The sequence below is a fragment of the Ovis aries genome, chromosome 11, assembly GCF_016772045.2.
Source record: "Ovis aries strain OAR_USU_Benz2616 breed Rambouillet chromosome 11, ARS-UI_Ramb_v3.0, whole genome shotgun sequence".
Taxonomy (NCBI): Eukaryota; Metazoa; Chordata; class Mammalia; order Artiodactyla; family Bovidae; genus Ovis; species Ovis aries.
Genome location: NC_056064.1, coordinates 18,589,218 through 18,611,236, shown reverse-complemented (window position 1 = coordinate 18,611,236; position 22,019 = coordinate 18,589,218). Strand labels below are relative to the sequence as shown.

The 22,019-nt window shown below is 38.5% G+C and overlaps 1 protein-coding gene across 31 annotated transcripts in view; it reads left to right on the top strand.

Moving 5' to 3' along the window:
* NF1 (neurofibromin 1) overlaps positions 1-22,019 on the top strand; it is a 253,657-nt gene that overhangs the window by 8,155 nt on the left and 223,483 nt on the right. Inside the window, exon 2 of one of the 31 annotated variants that reach the window (XM_060395264.1) lies at positions 6,432-6,571. The exons of the other annotated variants lie outside the window; for them this stretch is intronic. Within the exon in view, the coding sequence (XP_060251247.1) occupies positions 6,569-6,571 (3 nt within the window). The 5' untranslated portion in view covers positions 6,432-6,568. The remainder of the gene's footprint in view (positions 1-6,431; positions 6,572-22,019) is intronic. 31 annotated transcript variants of the gene reach the window in all.

Sequence of the window (22,019 nt, the reverse complement as noted above, 5' to 3'; positions counted from 1 at the left end):
TACTGAGCAGTTTTCAGTGTGACCTTAGGCAAGTCAGCCTCTCTGAACTTGAGTTTTCTGGTTGCATCTGTAAGCTGGGGATAATACCTGGCTTTACTCACATCATGGGCTTGTTTAGTGTCTTGGGTATGAATATTTTATGTGAAAGGAAGCTGTAAATAATGATAAAAATGTATTATCATAATTATCCTGTGCAGCATTGTTTCTCTTTATAGTTTGGTGATTATTATTATTTCTATAATGCGTGGAAAAACAAGCTAGAGAAGCAAAGCAACTTGTTCATTATCATATGACATGTGATTGAGTTTAAACTAGGGTGTGGGTGTCTTAATCCTTAGAGCAGTAACTTTCAGTAAATAGCGCTTTACAAAAAAGGTCTAAATTTTGTGAACAGATAGCACAAATATTTTAAAGAGAAGAACGTATTGCTTCTTCACTCAAAAATAACGTGTTTTATGTTCTTAAGAGAATCTTTTATGTTCGTAAGAGAGTTCATAAGGAAATCTTTTTGATTGGTCATGTGTTAGACATACCTTTTAAGCATTGTATGTATACTAATTTCATTGTTTATCATTCTTTTCACCTTATCAAAACTGCTCAGGCTGTTAGTGGAAGTCGTAACATTGTTCCCCTTTTATTTTTAGTTTTATGACATTTTATAACTCACTGCAGATTTTTAGGTGAAGCGAGTTGAATTGTGAAGGTGAGAGTGTAGAATTTGTGAGAATACCAACAGGAATGTATAGTTATAAATATGAGAGTTATGTTTTTATTTGATTCTTTTATCTGGTATTTCACAGTTAAGTTTTGTAAAGTTGGTTTTCATACTCTTAAGAACATTCCATTGAGGATTTGATCAAATTTGAAGGTACCCTTTTAACCTTTGGTTGGATTTGAGTGCCTTGTTCTGTTGGATTCCTGAGCCTGTCTTTCTCTTTGCCCATCTGCTTTCCTTCCTCTGTCTGCTTTTTGAAACCCCTCACCCCCAGCAACAACTTTCACATCGTTCACTTTGTCTTCTGGAGTACCTTTCCAAATCTTTTGTCCTCATCAGTGCCTTTCACGTCTGTCCCAGCTCAGGGCTGGGAAGATGTTTTGCCTTTATCCTCTAGGCGGATCATCTTCCTTTTGGGTAATGGACTAACGGGGAAAGACAAGAAGCGTTTGTATTTCCTGTGATGTTTCAATTTTTGGCCTCTGATAACTGAATTTGCAGTAGGGAATAGGAGAGAAAGAAGGTGTTGTTTTGGTCAGATGTTGGCAACAAAGATCAGTGAAGACCTGTGTTCTGGTTTCTGCCCTGACACAAACTACCTTGACTGTATTAATGTATCTTAATTCTGAGCTATTTGGTTTATCTGTTAGACAGGAAAAATATAATGTCTAAAACTTTTCTAATTCTTAAAATGGATTGATTTCTATTTCTTTTTTTTTTTTTAAGCCAGTCCTCTGACTGAAAAAATAATTCCAGTCACTAATTGATTAGTTACAGATAGTTAGAAGGAATCTGAGATTATTTAAATCCACTTCTGCAATAGCCCTGACAGATGACTGTTCAGTCTCTCAGTCAGTTCGGTTCAGTTGCTCGATTGTGTCTGACTCTTTGCGATCCCGTGGACTGCAGCATGCCAGGCTTCCTTGTCCATCACCAACTCCCAGAGCTTGCTCAAACTCATGTCCATTGAGTAGGTGATGCCATCCAACCATCTCATCCTCTGTCATCCCCTTCTCCTCCCGCTTTCAATCTTTCCCAGCATCAGGATCTTTTCCAGTGAGTCAGTTCTTCCCATCAGGTGGCCAGAGTATTGGAGTTTCAGCTTCAGCATTAGTCCTTCCGAGGACTATTCAGGACTGATTTCCTTCAGGATGGACTGGTTGGATCTCCTTGCAGTCCAAGGGACTCTCAAAAGTCTTCTCCAACACCACAGTTCAAAAGCATCAATTCTTCGGTGCTCAGCTTTCTTTATAGTCCAACTCTCCATCCGTAAACTGTCACACCTTAAATTCTAGTAAGAGAGAAGGATGAAAAGAAAATTGTGGTGAATGTTATGATGAATGTATAGGATACGATGGGAGTGGGTAAGAGGAGCCCTTCATTTAGCCTGGGCAGTCAAGGAGAACTTGACAGAAAGTGAAGCCTGGACTGAGCTGTCAGTCATGTAGGTTCTGGCATGCCTTACTAAAATGTTGAAACCCTTGTTTGAAGGTTTTGGGTGAATGTAATTTCATCTGATGGCTTATGCTTTAGTAGGAGCGGTTGAAGAATATAATAAAGGGAAATATACAATGCCGTACCATAGGAGGTAGAAAAAGAATGGGATCTAAATGCAGGTGGTGAATTTAGAGACTGAGATGGCAGAGAAGGAAGCAGTGGATTTGGTTTATAATAGCTGTTGGAGTAAATGAGAGAGAGAGAGTGCAGTTTAATGACATTTAGCAGTACTGGGCAGTGTTAAGGATTCAGCTGGTTTTGGAGACAATGTCTTTCTTTGTTATGGTTTTAGTCACTAGAAGAGATCAAGGAATGTTGAGGACCAGATGTTGGATAGGTGGTCCACCTTGACATTGAAGTCATGCAGATCCAGGTTCCCAGATTTAGCAGATAGAAATAATGGATGCCCAGTTAAATGTGAATTTCAGATAATAAATATTTGGTATAAATATTTCCCAGTTGCATGGGATATACTAAAAATACTACTCATGTTTTTTTGAAAATTCAGGTTTAGTTGGGAGTCCTGTATTTTATCAAGCAACACTAACCTGGATGGTGGTCGATGTGTGAAGTTGAGGAAAAACAGCCAGGAGTCAGTTTGTTTTGGTGATGGGGGAAGTATCTAGAAAATTGGTAGGTGATGGTGACAAGGTTTGTTAGTGAGTAGCACATGAGTCATGAGCCTCAGGGAAGAGTGGGGCGAGTAGAAAAGTTTGGCCTCCTAAAGTCTTCTATTCACTGTTCCTAATTGTCTTCTCTGTAACGCTTCAGAGTGTTTGTCTTTTTAGTTTAAAAATGTTTGAAGACAAATCTTAAGTATTCCTCAGGGTTGTCCCCCCCCCATATATTATTCATTCAATTATTTTTTATAGAACACACTGTGAAGTATTTCACTGTCATGGTGCTTTTTTCTCTTGGTGCAGTTGGTGGTCAGTATTCAAGCATATCATTTTGTCATCTTTTTTCTAAGTATTTTTTATTTGAGCGTATTATTTGAGTCTTTAAAAAAGAAGGCTTAAAAAATGCTGAGCTCAGGTGCTTTGTATTTTTGGTATTCATCTGATTACTGGTACAGTTAACCTAACAAAGAGCATGCGTGTGCCTGTGTATTTTTTTAAAAAAGCTTTTTTATGCAAAGTTTTAAACGTACAAAAATAGATGATTATAAATGAAGCCCCATGTACCCATTACCCTGCTTCTACTTAGTTTTGTTTCATCGATACTCCTACCCATTTCCTGCTCAGCTTCTCTTCATTATTTGAAGCAATCCCAATTCTCATTTCTGCATGACTTATTCTTAACTCATGCTGACTTTGAGAGCTTCGTGATAGAAAAACAGTACTCAATGGGGAAGACTTGAGTTTGCATCCTAACTGCTGATGAGTGAGTTAACCTGGGTGAGAGTCAAGCTGAGTGTTTTGAAGAGTGAATGTGACGGTGGGGAGGAGACACGGTGCTCTCTGCCCTTTTTCATAGGGCTCTGCAAATCGAAGTAATTGAGGTAATGTATATGAAGGTAGTCTGTAAACTTGCTTCACGAAGGTAGGATTTCGTTATTAGTAAACACTGCTTCCTTCTCTTAAGTGCTTAAAAGTCATATGCATAGTAATCAGTCCTAGAATTATTTGGGTGTTGACATTAAATTAAGGTCATAGTCCTGAAATGACCTTTTCACCTTTATCCATCCCTGCATTTTGAGACACCATCTTCTCTTTCCTAGTCTTATTTTTCATGAGTTCTCAAAGTTCACTGACAGCACTCCCCTTGTCACATTTCAGAATTTTCATCTCTGCCCTTAATTCATATACACTTGAATTCAGATAAAGCAGGTAGGTGGGGTTTATGCTGTATTTTAGGTGTTTGGATGGCTGGCAAAAATGCTCATTTTAAATATGAAAATACTGTTTTCTGCTAAAACAGAAGTGAAATTGAATTGTATAGTTCTATTTTCAGTCTCCTATTGGTATTATATTGTTGTTGTTGTTTAGTCGCTCAGTCATATCCGACTCTTTTGCAACCCCGTGGACTGCGGGGATTTCCCAGACGGGAATACTGGAGTGGGTTGCCACTTCCTTCTCCAGGGGATCTTCCAGACCCAGGGGCCAAACCCGTGTCTCCTGCATTGGCAGGCGGATTCTTTACCACTGAGCCACCAGTGAAGCCCATTTGGTGTTATACCATGCACTCTTAACTAAAGATTCTTGTCTTTCCTTCCTCGTCATCTTGATCTTAATATATTTTAATATATATTTAATATGCATAACATATTAAGTATATTTAATAATATATTTATAATATATACATGTATAAAATATACTTACATTATATTTAATATATGAAGCCTTCACATATTTATTTTAGCATCTTCAAAGTCTTCAGTGATTCTGAACTTTTAACTTTTTATATTCATATATTGGTTTGTCTGTTATGTGTAGTCTATGTTCTTTGTCAAATGCCCTTATCAGTACTCTGCTAGGGATGGGGGAGAGGAGGAACAGGCACAATAGTTTCTTTATTTTTATTCTGTTGGCCATGTTGGGCGACTTGCAGGATTTTAGCTCCCCAACCAAGCTTTGAACCCATGCCATGGCAGTGAAAGTCTGGAGTTCTTACCACTAGGCCACCATGGAACTCCCACATTAGCTTTTTTAGAAATGTCAGCTTTACTGGAATCACTTAAGACTCTTGTTAAAAGTACAGATTTCCTGACCACACTGAACATCTAAGGGAGACCTTGCATACTGCAGTTCGTGGGGTCACAAAGAGTCGGACACAAGTTAGCAACTGAACAACAACAATGACAACAACAACTGATTATCTATGAGTTCTAGAGGTATTGACAGTGAGTTATAGTTTAAAAACTCTCCCCAAATCATTCTGATGTATAGCTGGGCTTATGAATGACTGTTATGGTATTGCAGGGAGACTTCAGCTGCTGGGTAGTATTTAGTAGGTCATCTATACCACTGCAACAAGTAGAAAAAACTGAACTTTTAAAATCGTATTTCGAAAAATATTGGAGGACTGTAGAAGTAATGATGACTAGATTAATTAAAATTAATTAAAAAATTCCAGGTATAGAAGAGCCCTTTGTAAGGTGAGAAGAAAATTGCTAACATTTGCTGATTCTGGACACAGACTGAAGAAAAGAATAAACTGGAGGTGAACTGAATCTTGCTAAAATTTCAGCATAGTCCTGACACATTTCAGTTCATGAAATAGACTGTAATGGTTGTTCTCTCTCATCCCTTTTGTGTAATGGAGTAGATGGAGAATGTTCACTGGGAAGATATATTCTGGGGTTCCTGAGGCTCTTTCATTTACCATACCCAGTGTACAGTGAGCTGTTTCTAAAAATCTGAAAAGGTGGAAAACTGTGATCCAGAATCCAGAAGAAAAATAAATGACAGACGTAGAAAGTGTTAGTCACTCAGTCATGTCCCAACTGTTTGTGACCCCTTGGACTGTTGCCCGCCAGACTCTTCTGTCCATGGGATTCTCCAGGTAAGAATACTGGAGTGGGTTGCCATTTCCTTCTCCAGGGGGTCTTCCAGAGCCAGGAATTGAACCCACATCCCTTGCGTCTCTGGCATTGGCAGGCAAGTTTTTTACCACTGAGCCACCTGGCACTGCCTGGTAATTGAAATTATCAGATGGGGACTTTAACCATAATATGCTAAAGAAAATATAGGAAAAAGTGGAGAATCTATAGAGAGTTAGAATTCATGAAAAGGAATTAGATATTTTGGGAATGAAAAATCGGTTGCTGAAGTCTGTCATTTATATGTTAATGAGTAAGCTTTGATGCAGAACCCTAGGCTCTCAATCTACCCCTTGCCTTACTCTTCATTTACCTAAAAGAGGGAAAACAGGTCAACTGAATATAAACCATTGAAGTTCTGTGAGAGCAGGGATTGTGGCTGTCTTTTCACTGCTGTGTTCCCAGCACTTAGTACAGTGCCTGGCACATTAAAAATAAAAAAAAGCATGACAAAAAGCCCACAGTAACTGAAATTAATTATTCATCGGGTGGATTTAATAGCAGGTTGTACCAATAAAAGACAAGAATAAAGACAATAGAAAGTATCCAGTTTGAAACACAGGAAGAAAACAAAAATGGAAAAAGTGGGACAGAACAAAGCAGTAGTAGTGAAAGTTTGAATAAGGTATGGGACTTCCTTAGCGATCCAGTAGTTAAAACTCTGTCCTTCAACTGCAGGGTTTGATTCCTGTTTGGGGAACTAAGATCCCACATGCTGTGTGGTGCAGCCTCCAGAAAAGAAAAAAAAATGATGAATAATGTGTTTGGAGATCCAGAAGTAGAGACTTAGCATGGGAGCCGATATTTGAAGAGATATGGTAAGGCATTTTCCAAAATTGATGAAGGACATCAACTTATACATTAGCTTAGCAAACTCCAGGTGGTATAAATACAAAGAAAAATACACTCAGATATATCTTAACTGTTGAAAACTATAGAGACAAAGAAACTCTCAGAAGCAACCAGATGGGAAAAAAAATAAGATAATGTTACTTTCAAAGAAACTAATATAAACGATGGCTGAATTTTGAACACAACCAAGGAAACTGGAAAATTATGGAATGACATTTTTTCTGAACAAAAAAGCTGCCAAGTTAAAATTCTGTTCCCAGCAGAAATATCCATCAGAAATGAAGGTGAAATAAAGACATTTTTAGACAAAAGCTGAAAGAATTAACCACCAGCAGACCTGCTCTGTAAGACTTACTAAAGAAGGTTCTTTACATAGAGGGGAAACATCTCAAGTGGAGGAATAAAACTATAGGAAATAATAAAGGGCACCCAGTTGGGTGTGAAATTAGTAAATATACACCCACTATGAATAAATATGCAAAAACTGCCTCTTTCTCCCCCCATCCCCCCGTTCTTAGGAACTTTAATTTAGCAATTTTATTTTTTTATTCTAGAATGATAGAAATTCTATAGCTTTATTAAAGTAACTTACCATACAATAAACAAATAAACTTCATATATTAAAAATGTACAATTTGATGACTTTTGTGTTAACAGCACCATGATCAGGATAATGAATATATGTGTCTCCTGCAGAAGTTTCCTCTGGCCTCCATAATTCATTCCCTACCTCCATTCCATTTCTGGGCAGCTGCTGAGCTGTTTTTCTCGATATTTATTCAATCACTTGTTGGGTAGATACTTGGGTTGCTCCAGTTTTAGCTATTGCAAATGATGTCCTGAAGATTCCTGTATACAACTTTGTGTGGATGTCTTGAGTAAATAATTACAGAGAAGTAGAATGGCTGGGTCATATCATGGGTATATATTTCACTTTTATTTTCTTTTAATTTATTATTATTATTTTTCAAATTTGTTTTTGACTGCTCTGGTTTCTGCCCCTGGGCTTTCTCTTGTTGCAGCCGGTGGGGGTTGGGGGTGTACTCTTCTTTGTAGTGTGCTGGCTTCTAATTGCTGTGGCTTCTCTTGTTGTAGAGGACAGGTGTTAGAGCTTGGGCTTGGTAGTTGTAGTTGTGACACATGGGCTTAGTTGCTCCAAGTCATGTGGGGTCTTCCGAGACCAGGGATTGAACCCGTGTTCCCTGCGTTGGTAGGTGGATTTTTAACTGCTGGATCACCAGAGAAGTCACACATATTTAACTTTTTAAGAAGCTTCCAATTTTTCTTTTCCAAAGTGATTGTCATTTTACAGCAGTCTATGAGGATTCCAATTGTTCTACATCCGTGCCAACATTTGTTTTCTTAAAAAAAATTTTTTTAACTAAAAAAATTTTTAATTACACCCATCCAGTGGGTATGAAATGGTGTATCATTCTGGTTTTGATTTGCATTTCCCTAAGGACTAATGAGCATCTTTTCATGCACTTATTTACCAGCTGAATATTTTCCTTGATGAAGTGTATATTTGGATCCTCTGCCCAGTTTTTAAAAATTGTTTCTTTTAAATTATAGAGTTTTTAGAGCTTGTGATGTAAACTAAATGTAAGTCTTTTACAAGATATGTAGTTTGCAAATATTTTCTCCCAGTTTCTGACTTGCTTTGTTTTTTGCTTTTTTTTCTTCTCAGTCTTGAAAGCAGGTGTTCTTAATTTTGTTAAAGTGCAAATTATCAATTTTTCTAAATAAAAAAAGGATTATGTTATTGATGGTGTATCTAAGAAACCTTTGTCTAATGTAAGTTCACCGAGATTTTTCTCCTGTGTTTTCTTCTTCTTTTAGGTTTGACGCTCAGGTCTATGACTCACTTTTAGTTAATTTTTGTACTTGGTGTGATTCTGTATGCCTATTGTTTTGCCAGTCTACAGTCTTGATTATTGTAGCTTTATTGTAAATTTGAAATCAGATGTGGTAAATCCTCCAAGTTTGTTGTTTTTTCTCAAGAATAAGTTGGTATAGATAGTTTGCAAAGAGGAACAATCAAGAGCTTTGTCCCTCCTCTAGTCTTAACAGGAGTTCTTCAGTGTACGCTAGGTAGGGCCTTAACAAGAAGCCAGGTAGCAAAGGAGAAATGTAGTTTGCATAGTAGCTCCACCATCAGAAAACAAGGTATAGAAGGATAGATGTGAACATGAGAGGCAGTAACTTAGCAATTGGCACAGTCCCCTCCTTTGGCTACTTAGCAGCCATATATGCCTTTATACAGATACTTGATCTTGTGTACAGAAGACAAATACTCTGTGCTTTTGCCTAATAAGGTGGAAGTCTTCTTTTTAAAAATGAAGATGTTCTTACCTTCTTCCCAAAGTGGGAAGCAAAATCCCAGTACTTGTTGTATCCATCTGTTGGTGACATTCACATATTCCACATTTAGGCTATGTTAATTATATCTCAGATTTGTAGTCCTATCTGAATATCATGCTACCTAAAGACTAAATAAATAAAGACTAAACATCTCCTGCTTTATTGACTACACCAATGCCTTAAAATTCTTCAAGAGATGGGAATGCCAGACAACCTGCCTCCTGAGAAATCTGTATGCAGGTCAAGAATCAACAGTTAGAACCAGACATGGAACAATGGACTGGTTCCAAATTGGGAAAGGAGTACATCAAGGCTGTATATTGTTACCCTGCTTATTTAACTTACATGCAGAGTACATCATGCGAAATGCTGGACTGGATGAAGCCCAAGCTGGAATCAAGATTATGGGGAGAAATATCAATAACCTCAGATGTATAGATGACACCACCCTTATGGCATAAAGTGAAGAGGAACTGAAGAGCCTCTTGATGAAAGTGAAAAGAGGAGAGTGAAAAAACTGGCTTAAAACTCAACATTCAGAAAACTAAGATTATGGCATCTGGTCCCATCACTTCATGACAGGTGGATGGGGAAACAGTGGAAACAGTGAGAGACTTTTATTTTCTTGGGCTGCAAAATCATTGCAGATGGTAACTGCAGCCATGAAATTAAAAGATGCTTGGTCCTTGGAAGAAAAACTATGACTAACCTAGATAGCATATTAAAAAATAGAGACATTACTTTGCTGACAAAAGTTTCATCTACTGAAAGCTATGGTTTTTCCAGTAGTCATGTATGGATGTGAGAGTTGGACTACAAAGAAAGCTGAATGTCGAAGAATTGATGCTTTTGAGCTGTGTTGTTGGAGAAGACTCTTTGAGAGTCCCTTGGACTGCAAGGAGATCCAACCAGTCCATCCTAAAGATCAGTCCTGGGTGTTCATTGGAAGGACTGATGCTGAAGCTGAAGCTCCAATACTTTGGCCACTAGATGCGAAGAACTGACTCACTGGAGGAGACCCCAATGCTGGGAAAGATTGAAGGCGGGAGGAGAAGGGGATGACAGGATGAGATGGTTGCGTGGCATTATTGACTCGATGGGCACGTGTTTGAGCAAGCTCTGGGAGTGGTGATGGACGGGCAAGCCTGGCGTGCTGCAGTCTGTGGTGTCGCAGAGTCAGACACGACTGAGCAACTGAACTGAATTGAAAGGCTAAATTGTAAAGTTGTTTGTTGTTGTTTAGTTCCTAAGTCGTGTCCGACTCTTCTGTGACCCCATGGAGTATAGCCTGCCAGGCTCTGTCCATGGGATTTCCCAGGCAGGAATACTGGAGTTGGATGCCATTTCCTTCTTCAGGGGATCTTACTGATCTAGGGGTCGAACCCATGTCTCCTGCATTGGCAAGTGGATTCTTTACCACTGAGCCAGTTAAATTATACTAATAAAATTTGTATAACATATTGAGAAGAAGAGAGAAGAAATTGGTTTATACATTCATGCAAAATCTTCTGTAGTAAGAAAAGAATATATATATGTAACTGCTGTAGACTTTGCTTTTGTTAACTAGTTGAATAATTGTAAATTCATCGTTATAACTAGTTTCTTCTACTGCTCTTTCCATGTTTCCTTTGCCCTCATACAGGACCTCAGTTGGTGAGGTAACCCAAATCTTCCTATTCACATGTTACTTTGTGTGTGTGTATTTTCCATTAACTTTTACTATTACACGTGTATAAGAGATATATCAGAGAATCCTTGGGCTTCCAGAGTCCTCCCTGTCCTTATGTATCAGTAGTCCTTTATTTCCTAGGTAACGCAGACGAATTACAACAGCTAATAGAATGACCCTCCTCTTTGCCTCTTCGTGATGATTCCAAGTTTATTTTGATCTTTTGCTTTCTATTTTTATGAATGAAATTCTCTTTCATTCAGCCTGGTAGTAATAAATGGCCATTGGTACATGACTAAAGAGCTCAGGCTTCTGGCTTGAACTAAGTAGTAAGCTCAGCACAGTGCCAGGTTCTTGAACTCTGTTATTTGAAAAGCCTCTCCTTCCCTGGAATGAGTTTAGGATTATTTTAAATGTCCTTTTATAACCAATGCACAGAATTGTTGCCATTCAAAAAATCTTTTCTCAGCCTCAGGTAAGAGGTGAAACCTGGATTGGATTCTTCAAAGACTGTTCTGACTTATCTTCCACAGTTAAAATTTATTAAAATTTATAATTTGTGAATTGTAGAAGAATATTTTGTTTATCAGTTCAGTTGCTCGGTCGTGTCTGACTCTTTGCGACCCCATGGACCGTAGCATGCCAGGTTTCCCTGTCCATCACCAGCTCCTGGAGCTTGCTCAAACTCATATGCATAGTGAGTTAACAAAGTCATTAATATTTTGTTAATATGTTCTTTAAAAATGTGACCACCAGAGGTAAACATCTTAAACATTTATCTGTGCCTGTTTGGACTCTGTTTGGATATCTGTCTTCATTTTTAACACTAACTGCATGCATCATATAACTAGAAAAATAAGTTGATTTAGACATTTGGTTGATGGTTTAAAATAACTGTATTAGGAAAATAATTTTTACAAGCGAATATAATTTAAATACTAGCTAAAATGATGACCTGGAGGCAAATTGTTCTGGTACATAAACACTACATTGGAATTCTGGGGCTGCCAATGTTACCTATACACTTTTAGAATTTTGAATAATTTAAAACTTACAGAAAAAGTTGCAACAGTAGTATAAAAAGTCCCGTATAGTCTTTACCCAGATGAGATGATTAGATAACATCACTGGGTCAGTGGACATGGGTTTGAGCAAACTCCAGAAATAGTGAAGGATAGGGAAGCCTGGTTTGCTGCAGTTCATGGGGTTGCAGTCAGACATGACTTAGCGACTGAACAACAACAACTGGCTGTTTATATTTTTCTTTCTGTATGTTTTATTATTTGTTATCTCTTTCTATCCATATGTGTCTATATACTTGTGTGTATATAATATAAAGATACACACATATATTTTTTTCTTTTGTATGCAGAGGCGGCATCTGACAGTAAGTTGTAGGCATCATGTTCCTTTATTTCTAAATACTTAAGTGTCTTAATAAGTAAGGACTTCTCTTGCTTAACTATAGTACAGTTACTGAAGTCAGAAGATTTAACTTTGATAACAGTACTGTTTTGTTTAATACATGGTCCATACTCCAGGTTTGTCAGTAACAATTTCCCAAATAATTCACATACTTTAAAAATCTATTTTGTTTTTACCAGTTTCCTGTATTTCATTTTGATAGGGATTTTTGAAGTGGTTTTTTCATCTTTAGGTTTCAGATGTGAGAATTAATCAGTACTGTAAAACTCTGCAGAAATTGCATACTGTGCTATAACCTGCATTCTTAGGTATATGTAACCTAAGGCCAAATAAGTGTGCTAAGCTCTGACTCTTGGCATATTTTGGGCAGTCTTTTTGGATGATAATTTTACTTAAATTTTTTTGGAAAGAATTTTAAAATTTAACAAATATGGCTATTATGGAATAGATTGCAGAATTTTCATCTCTTTTCTGGCCTGGGCAATCCCATTGACAGAGGAACCTGGCAGGCTGCTGTTCATCGGGTTGCAAAGAGTTGGACACTACTGAGTGACTAACACCTTACGATAAAGCACGAGACATCAAAGAAGTAATTTACTTCCCAATAATTGAGAATAAGAATTAGGCCAAATTTGCTTGAGGGAGGGGAAATATTTCCCTTTAAGATTGGGCTAGTGAAGTACTCTTGCCTAGAAAATCCCATGGACGGAGGAGCCTGGAAGGCTGCAGTCCATGGGGTCGCTGAGGGTTGGACACGACTGAGCGACTTCACTTTCACTTTTCACTTTCATGCATTGTTAAATGGCAGCCCACTCCAGTGTTCTTGCCTGGAGAATCCTAGGGATGAGGGAGCCTGGTGGGCTGCTGTCTGGGGTCGCACAGAGTTGGACACGACTGAAGCGACTTAGCAGCAGTAGCAGTGAAGCCTAGGCATTTGGCTATTTAAAAGAAAAAAATCAATGTTTGGAGTTCCTTGAGCAATCATTTTAGAAAAAAATCTCAATTTAAAATTAAAAATGTATTATTATTAAATGCTCTTTTAGTTATAGCTCACTCATCCAGAGTGTTTCTCTAGTTTTCTTCTGGTTGTTAATTGTTATCTTAATGTCCTGTGGCCAGTGAATATGATTTGTATGATACCAGTGCTTTCACATTTGAAGTTTGCTTTATGAATTTGAGTATTATAATAGTTATTTATTGCTGTGTAACAAATTCCCCCAAATGTAGCAATTTTGGACCACAAGCATTTATTATCTCATAACATTTCTGTGTGTGAGAAATCCAGTAGCAGCTTAGGTAGATGTTTCTAGTTCACAGTCTTTCATGAAGTTGTAGTCAAGCTCTTTGCTGTACTACACTCATCTGAAAGCTTGACTGGACCTGGAAGATTTACTTCTGACCTGGTCATTTACACAGCTGATGGCTAGAGGCCTCAGTTCTTTACTAGCTAGTTCTTTTGCAGAAGGACTCTATAACTTTCTTATGTGTCAGTTTTGTGTGTGTGTTTATTAGGCACATAGGGATTTTAAAATGATATCCTCTAAGTGATTTGAATCTTGAATTTTTAAATTTTGAATCTTCAGTTGATCAGTCATGTCTGACTTTTTGCAGCCCTGTGGACTGCAGCACGCCAGGCTTCCCTGACAATCACTAACTCCAGGAGCTTGCTCACACTTGTGTCCACTGAATCGGTGATGCCATCCAACCATCTCATCCTCTGTTGTCCCCTTCTCCTCCTGCCTTCAATCTTTCCCAGCATCGAGGTCTTTTCCAGTGAGTCAGTTCTTTGCATCAGGTGGCCAAAGTATTGGAGCTTCAGCATCAGTCCTTCCAATGAATAGCAGGACTGATTTCCTTTAGGATTGACTGGTTTGATCTCCTTGCAGTCCAAGGGACTCTCGAGTCTTTTCCAACACCGCAGTCAAAAGCATGAATTCTTCTGCACTCAGCTTTCTTTATAGTCCAACTCTCACATCCATACATGACTACTGGAAAAACCATAGCTTTGACCAGATGGACCTTTGTTGTTAAAGTAATGTTTCTGCTTTTTTATATGCTGTTTAGGTTGGTCATAGCTTTTCTTCTAAGGGGCAAGCATCTTTTAATTTCATGGCTGCAGTCACCATCTGCAGTGATTTTGGGGCCCCTGAAAATAAAGTCTCTGACTGTTTCCATTGTTTACCCATCTATTTGCCATAAAGTCATGGGACCAGATGCCATGATCTTAGTTTTTTGAATGTTGAGCTTTAAGCCAACTTTTTCACTCTCCTCTTTCACTTTACAATTATGTAGCAATCCTCTTTATTTTTAGTGCTTTTTGTCTTTGTTTGCTCTAGTTTTGTTTTATTTTTGCTTGGTAAATCTTTTCCCATTCTTTGATCACTTATCTTTTTTTCCCCTTATGTTAGTCCATCTCTTATAAACAGCACATATGTATTATTTTTCCTTCTAAGTGGAAAGTTTGGACCATTGGTAGTCATTGTGATTACCTGTATGTTGTCATTTTATTATGTGGCTATTTCTTCAACTTTTCCTTTCTTATCTCAGACTTTCTGGGTTCATTTTTTTTCTGCTTGCAGCATATTTTTAAGAATTTCCTTTGATGAAGGTTCTTGTGGTAATGGCCCTTATTTTCCTTTCATTCAGTGTCTTTCAATGTCAGTGTCTTTGTTTGCCCCTTATTCTTGAATGATAGTTTTATTGGATGTATAGAATTCTAGGCATTTGTTTTTCTTTCAATATGTTAAATATATCATTTAACTGTCTTCTTGGAGCTCTACCAGTTACGTGTGCTGTGCTTAGTCGCTCATGTCTGACTCATTGTGACCCCATGGACTGTAGCCCGCCAGGCTCCTCTATCCATGGGGATTCTCTAGGCAAGAACAATGGAGTGGCTTGCCATGCCCTCCTCCAGGGGATCATCCCAACGAAGGGATCGAACCCAGTTCTTTTGCGTTGTAGGCGGATCCTTTACCGTCTGAGCCATCAGGGAAGCCCTGGTGTTTTTGGTTTACCTGTTGCTCATTCTTCATATTATTAACATTCTTTCAGTACTGTTTTCACACAGTGAAGTCTATTAATCTATCCATTGAAATTGTTTTTCCAGAGGACTTCCTCCCATTCTCCTGTTTAGGATTGACTGCTTGTTGGGCCAGGTGCCTAGCTCTCAGCCTGAGATTCTTCCTTCATTTTCCTTTTGGAAATTCCCATGCTCCTTTCCTATGTTGGTTTCCCTGTTTTGTGGATCCCATTAGTTTGCAGCACATCTTCCGCAGCTTGCTGAATAAAAAGGTGAAGAAGAGATCAATTTTGAGATTCTGAATGTTTGAGAATACCTTTATCTTACCTTTTTATTACTTGATAATTTATCTGAATATTAAGTTCTAGAAGGAAAATAAATTTTCTCAGAATTTTGAAATCATTTCTTAATTGTCTTCTGGTTTATCATGGAATTATTGCTAAATCTAATGACATTCTGGTTCCTATAATGTTGTGAGCTACTTTTTAAATTTTTTCTCTTCTGGAAGTCCTTGGGATTTTTTTCCTTAGTCCTTGCTATTGTGCAGTTCAGCATTAACACAGTTGGATACCTAATGGGTCTTTTTCAGTTTGGAGACTCATGTTCTTCAGATCTGAGATATTTCTTTGGTAATTTCTTTCTTCCACATTCATTTTTTTCCTCCCTCCTTTTCTCACATTTTGGAATTGATCTTGTGATTTTTTAAAAAACTGTTTTCCTCTCCTATTTTCTCTTATTTCCTAGAGAATGTTGACTGTATCTTGACTATATCTTCCAACTGTTTACCTTTTTATTTTTTCTATTTGTACAGAGTTAACATAGCAAGCCCTGAGAACTGTTATCCTTAGAAAGGTCTGATTCAAAGTTGGCCCTTGGCTGGTGTCTGGTACCTTGGGTTTGGAAGGGTTCCCACCATTCCTCAATAAGAGTGATTCACTGTGCTTAAACTGTTCAAAACAAGATTTATGCTGAACACCTGCTCTCCATCTGAGTGTCTGTAATTTAGTATGGGTGGGCAGAAAGTAGCCCCAGTAAAAACCGTGAGCATTGGGTCTCTCATGAACTTCCCCGGTAGACAATATTTTACATATGTAGTCACGCCCCGTTGCTGGAGCAGTTTAGCCTGCTCTGTCTGACTCTGCTGGGAGAGGTCCCTTGGAAGCTCGCGTCTGATTTCCTCTGGATTTTATACCTTTTCCTTTTGCTGGTTTTGCTTTGTGTCCTTCTGCTGTAATAAATCACAGCTGTGAATGTGACTCTGTCACGTCCTGTGAGTCCTTATAGCATACTACCGAACCTGGGGTTAGTCTTGGGGGCTCATGACACACACTCATATTTAACTTTCCCAATGTTCTTTTTTATTCTTGTTTGCTCTTTTTAAAATTGCACCCTTTAAAATCTTTCCTGATGTCTTTTAGGATGTCAATGATTAACTTTTTTTGTGTGTGAAGTTTTCTTCTCAATCCTCTTTTTTTTCCCCTGAGAATTAATTTGTGTGTGTTTACTTGATCCCCTTTCTTTCTTGCTAGCAAGGCTTCTTTGTGTCTGGTGATTCTAGGTTGTCTGTTCCCACTTTGAATATTTATTCTTAAATGTGAGACAATTGGAAGCTCATGCATATCATCTTTACTGTAGGGTGAGTTGGTGGCAAACTAGCTCATTGTTGGAAGCTCTCCAAATGTAAGTATTTTCTTTGGGCATCTAGTTTCTCCAGAAAAATACTGCCCAGTTGCTTACCTGGGAAGATATATGTCTGGTTCCACGATTCTGACATGCAGATGAAGGGGGCTGGTGGTTTATGGTTTGGAGGTTTTCATTCAACTAGGAAGTAGTAGGATTATTGTGGCAATATTATTTTATGGTTCAAATTTGTGAAATATAGATGAAGGAAACGGTTAATTGGGTTTTCCTCTGAAGTCCCTTAACTATCTGTTGACTGGGTAGTAGACTAGCAGGAACCACCTATTGTTCTTGGTCCATAATTTGAAGAACACTGCATTAAGTAATAAAGAGGTTGTTGCTAAGGGAGACAGGAGTGTTAACACACTAGTTCATTCTTTTATTCAGCAAGCATTTGTTAATTGACTTTTAAAAGTTTATTTTGGTTTTGTTTGCATTGGGTCTCTGTTGCGGTGTATGGACTTGCTCTAGTTGTGGAGAGCAGAGGCTCCTCTGTGGGTGTGGTACGTGGGATTCTCGTTGCAGTGGAGCATGAGCTCTAGGCCCATGGGCTTCAGTAGTGGAGCACACGGGCTCAGTAGTTGCGACTCTCAGACTCTAGAGAGTAGACTCAGAAGTTGTGGCCCACAGGCTTAGTTGCTCTGTGGCATGTGGAATCTTCCTGGACCAGGGATTGAACCTGTGTCTCCTGGGTTAGGAGGTGGATTCTTATCCACTGAGCCACCGGGAAGTCCTATTAATTGCCTTTTAAAACTTTTAATCCCAGGGAATAACATAGGTTATAAGAAAGAGACTTCCCTGCTCCCATGGGACTTGCATTCTTACATAAGGATGGATATTAAACAACTTATCATTTAGTTGTTTAATTATAGTTGTTGGAGGCTCACAGAGCATTCATATATGGGACATCTGCTCTGGGTCAGGGATGATACCCCTGAAAGTATGAATGAGGAAAGTGGTGGGGAAATGAGAGAGTGGCAAAGAAAGAGGTTAAAGATCTTAATCAGGATAAAAATAATTGTGAGATTAATAAAAATAATTGTGAGAGTAAACGAAGTGTAGAATATGTGTAGTGCCTGGTACTTGTGCCAGGTACATGTTAGCTAATAATTCTGTTGTTTGTAGAATATTGATATATTGGATGATAGAAAAGACATTTGATTATTAGCATTTACTTTATAAAAGTAAAAGTTTTGTGTTAATGGTACAATAAGACAATACGTCCATAGAATCTTCTATTACTAAAAATTTCCCTCACAGTATAGAAATGTTGCTGTTTGAAAAGTATTGCTAAGGCAGAGATCACGCTTAACTGCTTAATGCTTTTATCTCCAGCACCCAGCATAGTGTTTGACATATAGAAAGTACTTACCTAGTCTTAAAAAAAAAACTGAAATGGGTAATAGAAATTCCAGGTAACCAAGAAGCTAGGAAGGATGTGGGATTTCATATGCAAGAAATACTCTGCTTTTTTCCTTACTAAGGCATTTGCTCGGTTGTGCTCCTTCAGGGGAATTGGGAGTGGTCTTTTGATTAGAATTTAAATATTCCCCTTTTCATATACCTTTTCTCTAGCCAGCAATGATCTGTTAGGACAGAGTCTTTAGTTGTTTTCTCTTGGGGAGCTGTGATTGGTGCTCTTTAACCCTCAGCACTTAGATCTACAACACATTCGTTATCTATTGCTGCAAAACAAATTACCTCAAAACTTAGCAGCTTAAAACAACAGACATTTATTATCTCACAGTTTCTGTGGGTCAGGACTATGAGAGTGACTTAGCTGAGTGCCTCGGTGCCTCTGGTTCAGTGTCTCTCTTGAGGTTGCAGACAAGCTGTTGGCTGCACTTGCAGGCATCTGAAATACTGGCAGGAGGATGTGCTTCTAAGTTCACCCCCCTGATTGTTGGCAGGAGACCTTAGTTCTTTGCCATGTGGACCTCTCTGTAGGCTTCCTGAGTGTCCTCATGACGTGGCTTTTGGCTTCCTGTAGAGCAAGCAGTGAAGAAGTGGGGATTGAGGGATGTGAGGGATGGATAAAACATGCCAGTTGGAGATGAAATCCTCCATCATTGATAACCTATTACTAACATCAGAAGAGATAACCTATTACTAACATCAGAAGAGAGACATTATCATGTCTGCTGTGTTCTAGTGGTTAGAATGACCAACACTGGTAGGAATGTAGGAGGTGTGAATGTCAGGAGGTGTGGCTCCTTGGGAGCCATTTCAGACACTGACTGCCCCCAGCTCAATCAGTGGAATCATCTTCTTCCAGTCCAGTATATCAAATATATTTAGAAGTATAGATTAATCAAGCTTGTACCTGATTAACATTGGTACATTGTTTCTATTGTAAGTTGAGATTTCCCACATTTGGGCTTGTTAGTTTGGCATTTTTAATGCTGCTTTCTTTCACTTTCCCCACTTTCTTTGTCCTTTTTATATTTTTCAGATTTAATCAGAAAATAATAGCTCAATGTTTTCTACTTTCAACTTAAAGTTGGGGGTACTAGAGGGATTTCCCTGGTGGTCCAGTGGTTAAGAATCTGTCTTGCAATGCAGGGGACGTGAGTTCGATCCCTGGTCCAGGAAGATTCTTCATGCTACAGGGAAAATAAGCCCGTGCACCACGACTACTGAGCCCATGGGCCTTAGAGCCCATGCTTTGCAACAGGAGAAGCCTCTGCAATGAGAAACCTGCACGCCCCAACTGGAAAGTAGCCTTCGCTCTCCACAACAAGAGAAAGCCCATGAGCAGCAATGAAGACCCAGTGCAGCCAAAAATAAATAAAAAATTTTTTAAACTTGGGGATGCTAGAGGATATTGGATCAGATACTTTTAGATTGTAGTTCCCATTAGATTATAAATCTCAGTCTGTTGTAATAATGCATGTAGATGAAAATTCAGTTAACAATCAAGTGGAGAACAAAAGAAAATTTTATTCAAGCCAATTGAGGATTATAACCTGGGAGACAGACACTCAGAAGCTTTCTGAGGTTCTACTGGTTAAGAAATCTGTATGCGGGTCAGGAAACAACAGTTAGAACTGGACATGGAACAACAGACTGGTTCCAAATAGGGAAAGGAATATGTTAAGGCTGTATAATGTCACCCTACTTATTTAACTTACATGCAGAGTATGTAACTCTAATGAGAAACGCTGGGCTAGATGAAGCACAAGCTGGAATCAAGATTGCTGGGAGAAATATCAATAACTTCAGATATGCAGATGATACCACCCTTATGGCAGAAAGCAAAGAACTACTAAAAAGGTTCTTGATGAAAGTGAAAGAGGAGAGTGAAAAAGTTGGCTTAAAGCTCAACATTCAGAAAGCTAACATCATGACATCTGGTCCCATCACTTCATGACAAATAAGATGGGGAAACAGTGGAAACAGTGTCAGACTTTATTTTTGGGGGCTCCAGAATCACTGCAGATGGTGACTGCACTCATGAAATTAAAAGACGTTTGCTCCTTGGGAGAAAAGTTATGACCAACTTAGACAGCATATTAAAAAGGAGAGACATTACTTTGCCAACAAAGGTCTGTCTAGTCAAGGCTATGGTTTTTCCAGTGGTCATGTATGGATGTGAGAGTTGGACTGTGAGGAAAGCTGAGCACCGAAGAATTGATGCTTTTGAACTGTGGTGTTGGAGAAGACTCTTGAGAGTCCCTTGGGCTGCAAGGAGATCCAACCAGTCCATCCTAAAGGAAATCAGTCCTAAATAATCATTGGAAGGGCTGAAGCTGAAACTCCAATACTTTGGCCACCTGATGTGAAGAGCTGACTCATTTGAAAAGACCCTGATGCTGGGAAAGATTGAAGGCAGGAGGAGAAGGGGACGACAGAAGACAAGATGGTTGGATGGCATCACTGACTCAACAGACATGAGTTTGCGTAAACTCCAGGAGTTGGTGATAGACAGGGAGGCCTGGCGTGCTGCAATCCGTGGGGTCGCAAAGAGTCGGATGTAACTGAACTGAACAGGTTAAGAGCTAGAGATGTAGTATTATGCATTTTTGAGACAAAAGATTATGGATCATATCCATAAAGTTCATCAAAGATGTTTTGGTCAGGTATGCGTGTACAGAGTGAGCCTTCAGGTCAGTGTGACTCTCTATATAGGATGGGAAAGAAATCTTAAAATTACAATGCTGGTGTCAGAAGAAAGGGACTGTTTTTCTCAAGGGTTGATTATTATATCCTCCTGCCTAGAGGAGGCCTGATTAATGTGTAGAGGAAATGCACATTGGGAAAGGGCTGTCACAAATTGGGGCATGTTGGGACATGTTATGTGTGATTTAATTCTTAAGTTTGATGTTTCCTGCTGTAGAGAAATTTATGATTTTCCTCTTGTGTATAATAATACTAATTTTGTGATTTTAAGTCTTCAAAGAAAAGTGAATAAATAAAAGGTATTATTTGTAGACATATTTATTTTACTTGTATGTGGTTATATCTTTCATTAAATAATAAATGATTGCTGGGCTTTAGCACTTATGGGTAGAGAGCATGGGCCTTCTCTATAAATTAAGAGTGAGGGGATTTTTGTTTGTGTTTCAGAACAAAATTATTTTGTAGGTTCCAGAGGTACTTTTCTTTCCTGAAAACTGAGTTTGAGCATCAGATTTCAGAAAGCTGAATTATTACTAGGGGCAGTAGAGTCCTCAGCCTGTGACTAGTTTATATGCGGACACTTGTAAGTCTGTGTGAAATTCAGATACTTGTTCCTTATGGAAATGCTGTTGTAAATGTATTGGACTCTCCTCCTGCCCCTTCAAACCTGACGTTTAGCCTGTATTGAATCAGAGCTCAGTCAGATTTTAAATCTTTTTTCAAAATCTTGAAGCAGTCATAAGCTTACAGAAAAACTATGAGTAAAGCACAGAGTCTGTTTCTTGAACCATTTAAGTGTAAGTTGCTGATTATGTCCTGAATACTTCACTGCCTCTCCTGCAAATTAAAATGTTTATTGCACTACCCACAATATACCTGTCCAAATCAGGAAATTAACATTGATGCCTTAATACTACCACCTAATTCTGAGGCCGCATTTTTCCCAGTAATGCCCTTTATATCAGAAGAATCCAATCCAGAATCATGTTACAATTAGTTGTTGTGTCTCTCTTGTCTCTTCCACTCTGAAACATCATCTGGCTAATTTTTGTAGACTGTTCCTCAGTTTGAATTTGTTAGCGTTTCCTCATGGTTAACTTTATGTTATACATGCTTGATAGGGATTCAGATGCAATGCTGT